General features: G+C 31.9%; 1 protein-coding gene across 1 annotated transcript; it reads left to right on the top strand.

The window, feature by feature from the left end:
- Window positions 1-357: 357 nt before the first annotated feature.
- LOC137924160 (leucine-rich repeat-containing protein 47-like) lies at window positions 358-7,298 on the top strand. The gene is made up of 6 exons (XM_068767510.1): window positions 358-1,094; window positions 2,610-3,038; window positions 4,273-4,432; window positions 4,800-4,902; window positions 5,675-5,836; window positions 6,743-7,298. The coding sequence occupies exons 1-6, from the start codon at window positions 473-475 to the stop codon at window positions 6,848-6,850; spliced, it is 1,584 nt and encodes a 527-aa protein (XP_068623611.1). The 5' UTR covers window positions 358-472; the 3' UTR covers window positions 6,851-7,298.
- The last annotated feature ends 1,076 nt before the right edge of the window (window positions 7,299-8,374 follow it).

The raw sequence follows: 8,374 nt of genomic DNA, 5'->3' as shown, positions 1-8,374 counted from the left end.
GTAGAGAATGATCATCCCTAACCCCTGGTGTAAATGCGGCACGACTCCAGTAAAACATAGAGGATAAGGTGAACATATTTTCGCAGAGAACGCGAAGAAAGTGTCGTTTGTTTTTTAAAAACTAGCTCCGGACCACAGATCTACTTAGTGGAAGTAATCGTAAATACGGTATCCCGTAGGATTTTATATATACAATCACGCGAACGCTATTTATCTCATTAGACTCAAACGAGTTTTATTACCAAAATTATTCCATTTTAAATTAATTATTATTTGAACTCTACTAAACTACACTATAATTCATTGTAATACTATATCTGTATAGTTACTTCATCTGTATTCTCAACCGTTGACAGTTGTAACGAAGTATAAAGTGCCTATTTATTTTCCGTTTTGAATTTGCAACGCGACGTGCTTTATATATTTTTGCTTTAAAAATTATAAATTATACAATTAAAGTGAAACGCTGAAAATGGGCGTATGGCAAGAGGTTACCACTGCAAAAGCAGAAAATCGTCATGAAATCAAATTGGCGGGTGCTGCTATATCGAAACGGATTTCTGAAGAGGGTTTAGACCGCACCGTCTTTCAGTTAACAAATTTAAACCTTTTAAATATAAGTGACACTTGTCTCGATGTTATTCCCGACGACATAAAATTACTTGTAAATCTCCAATCGCTTCTTTTATTCGGTAACAAAATTCAAGAGTTCAACGCAAATATAACCTCGCTAACGAAACTAAAAACGTTAGATTTGTCGCGTAACCAAATTTCTAAAATTCCTGACAGCGTCAACAAAATGAAGGAATTGATGAACATCAATTTAAGTTCGAATCAAATAGACACGTTACCTAGTTTTAGCGATTTTCCACATTTGATTACAATGGATTTTTCGAACAACAAATTAGTCAATTTTCCGGACATAGAAAACGCTAATATGCCGCATTTAACAGATTTGAAACTTAAAGGGAACTGTATAGAAGTTTTACCCAGCTATGTTGCAAGAGTACTGCCTGGTCTGAGGAACTTCGACATGGGTGACAATCAGCTGAAGATTATACCAGGCGAAATAGCTAATTTAGGCAAATTAAAAGGTAAAATTTAAAATTTCTATTATTATAATTAAATACATGTAATATTACCTACTTACCTACAATAAAACTATATAATACAGATCAAGTTAATTAATAACAATATCCTGTAGTTAACAGGATTCTAATTAAATTGGTTGTCTTAAATGCATTTTTGCCTTTATATATTTTATTTTTGCTATTATATATTTTACTCAAATAATTATAATAGATTATAATATTATGCAATATTACAAAATAAATGATGCAATTTGAAATACATGATGTAACTATGTATGAACCTTACTATGAAACAACATGTATTAAAAAACTAAATTTTAAATTATTCTCATTTGCAAAAATTTATGAGGGTAAATGTGGATAGTTTTGTATTTAATTCTTGTCATTAACTGTCATCTTTTGTACAAAGATTTATCTTGTAATAATTTCATAATAATTTAGCCTTAGGACATGGACTACTAGACTCTGGCATTCATCCTATATATTTCTAATAGGACAAGTTGGAAGTGGCCTGTCTCTAGCTTCTTCCAACAATCATAACTGAATTAACATTAATAATGAGCTTCTGAATGGCTGTAATTGTGAAATAAATTTCAATTCAATGTTGCATTATGTGCAATCTTAACCATGATCTTTGGGGTCATTCGCTTGAATTGTAAGGAATATAAAAATATACATTGCAATTTACTCAAACTTGTTTTGTGAAAGGGATAAAAGTTAGTTATTAGTAATTTTTTGTGTTAAATAAGAACCCCATTAGAAGTATAAAAATAGAAATTGCTAAAATGTATAACCATTATCCTCTATAGTCTCCCAATATACAAACTTTCTTATAGTAAATTGGTCCAAAATTTTTGTTGTCCCATCTCTTATAGATGACTTTTTTTCCATTATAATGTATGATGATCAGTTTTTGTAACAACCATTCTTTCACTAGACGCTTGTAAATGTTGTGTTGGTTAGATATACAACATCCTATTTTCTCTAATTTGAAACTTTAATATACTGCACAAAAAAAACAATAATAGGTTTGAGTGTATAAGTCAGGGGTGGCAAAACTGCTGACGAGCTACATGTTACTCTTTGAATAATAACTTTTGGCTTCAATTGATTGTTGGATTATTTTAATATTTAAATTTATATTACCTATGTCAGCTCCTGGGTAATCAAAACGAATTACTGGTGTTAACAATAATTATTATTATTCCACCAGAAAATTAGGGAAATCCACATACCAATCATAATTAACTAACCTGCATCTTAAGTATTATTAGGAGTGCCATTATATCTAACTTCATACACATAATTTGTACTTTGGTTATATAATTTCAATAAATATAATTTTAGTAAAAAAATATTTGTTTGCGTGTTTTAATTGCGGCTTGCAAAAAATTTCAAATTTCAAACAATGGCACGACTGTTCAGGAGCTTGGTTACCCCTGGTATAAGCTATTGAAAATTAATTTTATTTATTATTGAAAGTAGTATTAACTGTTGTTAAATATTTAATTATTTCAGAATTAAATCTCAAAGGTAACAAATTATCCGATAAACGTCTCATGAAGCTGGTAGACCAGTGTCGTACAAAACAAGTCATAGACTACATACGAGAACACTGTCCTAAATCAGAAGCATCCCAACCCTCAGCCAAAGGTAAAGGCAAGAAAGGGAAGAAACTCGAAGAACCACAACCAGATGAAATTTGTGATCTTTGCCACTCCATGAAAATATTGCATGTTGAAGATGATACTGTCAGGGTTAAGATTTTAGAGTCAGAAGTTTCAAGTGTAAGACCTTTCATACTCTGTTGTATTATAAATGAATTATATCTGACAGATGAATCATTCAAGAAGTTTATACAGTTGCAAACTAAACTACATGACACTGTCTGTGATAAAAGAAACATAGCAACCATTGCAACTCATGATATGAGTAAGATATCGCCAGGTTAGTTTATGTTATATTATCATTTTTATTTATTATTGCCAATATAGTTACTAGGCAAGATCATACAGATTGTACCAAGAGGATTACATTATGACACATACATGACTTAAAGGTGATATTCTGATTGGGGTCCTAGTGTCTCGGGGTCTAAATTGAGCCTTCATAAATACACAAGAGACAAAACTAATTCTAGTTGTTTAACATTAAATTGTTAGATTTAGTTTAAATTCAAGCAGCATCCTATAGAGCTATCTATCTTGGTTCACTGGGTGGTCTATCTGATTTCCCCGGCTATATTGTCGCTGGGATTTCTAGAGAAGTTGGGTTGGGCTATTAAAGACAATCCCTGTCCAAGATGCCTGTTTTGACAATACAAGAGACAATGTGGACCAAAAGTCTGGTTGCGACAAAATTGCAGTAGTGTCACTGTCCAATGACTTGTTATGCTACACTAATCAAATTAGAAAGTCAATTTTGCAATGACCAGTTGAAGACATGCTTTTGAACACAATACTATGTCCCATAGTATATAGGTCAAGATAGTTAATAGTAATGAATCACTGCATTCTTAATGAATGCAAATTGTATTATAGTATCATTATTATCATTTCAGTGGTTCACTGCTAGACATAGACCTACCCTATTGATTTCCAACGGGACTAGTAGGACCTGGGATGCATTCGGTGTCTTCTGATGATATTAAAAAGGTTGTCCACCTTGCGGGTGCTGTAGTATAACAATATTCTGCCTGACCTATTTCGGTGATATTAACAAGTATCTTATATATGTGCCAATAAGCATGGTTTCCTAATGTATCTAAAAGGTTTTTGACATTCGATATTTGAGTTCTTGTTTTGTATTCTTTGAGTTGGTTTCTACAACAAAGGGACATTGCTTCATTTTGAGCCTGGATTAGCCTTACCAAAGCCAACTCAACTCCTCGAGAAATACCCGCAGACTAAAACCAGTTACCTCCAATTTTTTTTTTCACAATGTGTATTGGTTTTATATTTAACAAAATATTTTCTTAAAGCGATAGTAAATAGTCTACTGCAGATTAGAGATGTTTAAGCTTGCAATGAATTTGTGCTACTTCATAGCCCTCCCTATTTACTACTCACAGTAATATACAAATTCATTCATTGTAGCAAAAACAGTAAAATTATATTATATTCATATAGAAAAATAATAAATCTTAGAAGCATTTTTATATTGATATAATTTATTATTTCAGGTGATCTGATTTACACAGCAAAAAGTCCAAAGGCACTAAAGCTGGTCCCGTTGTCCAGAGTCCGTCCATACACTGGAGAACAGCTCTTCCAGCAGCTGCAAGCGGAGGCAGAGGCTCTAAGGAAAGAGAAGAAACGAAATGTCTATACAGGGATACACAAGTATGTTGTATTTTTGCAATCTAGCTATCCTAGCAGATATACTGCCTGAAGTTATTGGTCTGTAACCTTCTAATAGAAAATATAGATTATGGTTTCATTTAAAAAATCCTGCTATCTATGTCGTGCTGCTGAGATGATGATGTTTTCAGGGTGATTAATTTATTTATTGATTTAATGTGAAAGAAATTATTATTAAATGTGTAATTCAAAACCAACTAACAAATCCTCATAGTTCAAAGTGAATTTCCACTTGTATATGCCCCAAAATAACTTTAGCTATGGTAGTACATTCCATTTCATATAATAGTTTGTTGTCTTCTTTGGTAAATATCAATATTGGATGTAAATAATTCTTATATATTTACAGATACTTATACCTATTGGAAGGCAAACCGAAGTACCCGTGTTTGGAAGATGCCAGCGGAAAAGTCATCAGTTTCCCTCCAATCACGAACTCGGAAGATACAAAGGTACTTACATCTATACAGTACATTTTTAATGAACTCTCATTGCTGCCCAAATGGCATTTGCAGATTCCACAAGTATGAGGTGGCAGGGTGCTGAGTGTGCTAGTGTCTCCTATATCGTTGAGCTCTTGGATTGATCTTCATAGAATGCTCCATGGAGTGACCAAGTTCAAGGGTCAGCGGAAGCTGTGTCTCGTCAATAATACCCGCTTAGCATTCTGACACAAGGGCGCCCGAGAGAGCCAAACATTGGCTTGGCCGGTTGCTATTGCTTGGCTGGAAGAGTGGTGGAAGAAACTCCAGCAATGCTTCTACATAGTATGGTCGAGATTGACTTTTGTCTGAGATATGTGGTCTGACCTCATTTCTGACCTGAAAGAATAGTTCATACAATGGTTACACAGAAAACAATGAAAATGTGCAAAGATATCGCTAATAAGTATCACAAATAGATGTTGTGGCTGCCTTCAACAAGTTGTACACATTATTTCACAATTCAATTCTTAGTATTATATTTTTATTATTGTCAATACAACAGACTGTTCTATTTTAGTAGATAAATAAATGACAAGGTCAGTGTTGTAAAATACATTAAAGAACTAATGTCTGCCATCTTGATTAACATGTCAGACTATAGACAACCTCTGTAAGGCATAGGCCTCCCATAAAGATGCCTTAATGACAGGTTTTGCTTATCAAACGACTTCCTCGTAACCTTGACTATTTTATTAGTTCATGAAGAGTAATAGCGTTAAGAAATAATATTTAAATTTAGATGTCGAGTGACACCAAAACAATGTTCGTGGAGGTGACGTCACATGCATCGCTCGCCGCCTGCAAGACCGTCATGGACAAGCTGCTTCAGGAATGCCTCCTACTTGGCATCGGAGATGAACCAACTGGTTCTAATGACTTCCACACGCTCACTGTGCAACAGGTACTGCTTTACTTTAAAGTTTAACTCAACCCTAGTTACATGTTCTTGATTGAGGATGTCTGGTGACGTTCAGCCCCAGGGCTTGTTTAAACGGTGCATTCTGTTGTGTATTTTGGATACCTTAAAAGAAACTGAGAATGATCACTATCTAGATTCTGGTGGATAGTAGATAGGGTATGCGTCTTGTCAAAACCTGTTTTCAAAATTTACTATATCCATTATGATAATAGCGGGCATATAACAGAAAAATGGATATTCCAATAAAGTTCATGTGTTGACATATTTAAATGAAATACATGTGATGAAATAAAATGGTTATAGTTGCTTTAAAGGGGTGAACATGCAGTTCACTTCTTTAAAGGTATATGATACATCCAAAAATATATGGTTTTAGATATAATAAATTACACAATATTAGTACAGTAAAATAAAGGATTTTCAAAATTTGGTTTAATTCATATTAAAATTGGTTCTGTCAGTCCCCACAGACTTTGAAATAGTTATTAGTTTGTTACCTTCCTGATAAAGAAAAGTTAATCTGATATATTTTACAGTAATTATCTTATACATGAGGATTGGAAATAGCTCAAAAGCTTTTTGCTGATAAACAAGCTATCACACTATATATCATGCAATATTCAGTATTTAGGCTTTTATGTTTGTATAAAAACTTTTTGTGTGCACATAGACAACTTTAGAAATAGTTTCTTTTATTTATTTATAAAAAAAAAGGTCTGCTTCAGGAACTTTTTGTAGCAATCTCCATTTTTTCTTAGCTCAAAATAACCATAGATAAATATGTCTCTATATGTCTAATCTCTGTCGATAACCATGTATTTCATCCTTATTCATAATAAGATCTTGAGGTCTATGATTTATTTATAGTAAATATATTTATATCTGCAGGTAAAAATCGTCGACACAGAAGGTAACCTAAAAAGCGTGTACCCATCACGAACGGACTGCGTTTTCGACGGCTCCAACATTAAAGTTTACCGTCTACCTAAGAAGTAAATTGTATTGAGAAATCAAACTAAGGTCTCTCCATACAAGTCTTACATGGAAGCTATAAAACATGTATGTTTCGAATTATATATTTGATACAATGTTATTTATCTTAAACATGTGTATATATCAAACTGTTGTCTGTTCTAGTTATATATTTGTATCATATGGTCATGTAACTTATATAAACTTCATGTCGAATTAAATGTCCACATAAAGCTTTGTGTGTATGATAGTGCTGTTTTTTTTTTTATAATAAATATTTAAAATTCATTAGGCCCATAAAGAATAGCATTGAATCATTTGCCATACATTATATAATTTTAAATTTAAATATATAACAAACAGTGGATTCCATACAAATATATGTTGACCCATGAAAGCTTTTTGAAAGAAAGAAAGAGGTTTACATGTGGATATTTCTTAGGAACATTATTTAATGTGGTATCATTTTAAAATTAATATATGTATCATGTATATTGATGTTTCTGTTTTTTTGTGTAATTTGGTTATCAGAGATTAATGGATGCATATTTGAATAAAGCAGTATTTGCGCTTAGAAATTATGAAGGCGTTTTGTTAGTAAACAAATTAGATAATACAAGAAAGAAATCTGAATTTTTAAACACAAAATAGCTTAGTTTGATCAGCCAACAATTCTAGATAGATAAATATGCATTCATATATACGATCTTTGCTAATAATATAAAAATCATTTAGTTTGACGCTTGTCTTTTGGTGTAACATTTAAAATAAACGCGTGAACAGCGCCATCTATCGGATTAGGAAGTTATATATTATAATTTAGTTATATATCTTTTGCGATAATGTTAATGTTTACATAGTACTTCCATGATTTTTTATTTCGGCAATTTTTTATATCTATTAGAACAAGATTTTTGTTAAATTTCTACTTTTCGCATACTTAAAAAAAACACCAGTGTTAGAGATTTGCTAATCAAAAAAAAGCCTATAAGTTAGACATTACACGTAATTTTGCGTGAATAGAGATAAGATTTGTAAGATTAGCAATCTAATCTAAAATAATTTTTGCTATTAATTTATGAAAGTGAAGTTTTTTGTCCCATTAGCCCATTCTTCTTTTTAAATCAACTTCTAAGAAATGAGAAAACTATATAGTCTTGAACTTCTTAGAGTTGGGTTATTAAAATGTGATTGTGATTATAGTGACAAAATAGTAATAATCTTTCATGAGTAGTGTTTATTTTCCAACTATGTTTGTGACAAAAAGTGCTTTAACTTTGCATGTTATATATATAAACATATTTGATTTTTGTGCTCTTTGGTTTTTTAATAGCTTTAAGGTTTTTTTTAATTTTTTTGCCTGTGACAAGTTGGTTTAATCCACAAATTGACCAGATATTGAAAAATGCATTCGTGTTTGTAAATTGGTCATTGTAAATTGGCTAAAAATCATGGAGATGGCTTCAATGATGGACTGATAGATGAATTAAAGAATGTAATTGTTTCAAAATAAATATGCTTTTCCACTGTAAACAAACAGCTTTAAGA

Source organism: Battus philenor, unplaced genomic scaffold (assembly GCF_028537555.1).
Source record: "Battus philenor isolate CCGP_79_NKW_IND1 unplaced genomic scaffold, ilBatPhil1.0.hap1 SCAF_23, whole genome shotgun sequence".
In the NCBI taxonomy this organism is placed as follows: Eukaryota; Metazoa; Arthropoda; class Insecta; order Lepidoptera; family Papilionidae; genus Battus; species Battus philenor.
Note: the sequence above shows the minus strand (reverse complement) of the source record. Positions and strands in the feature narration are given on the sequence as shown.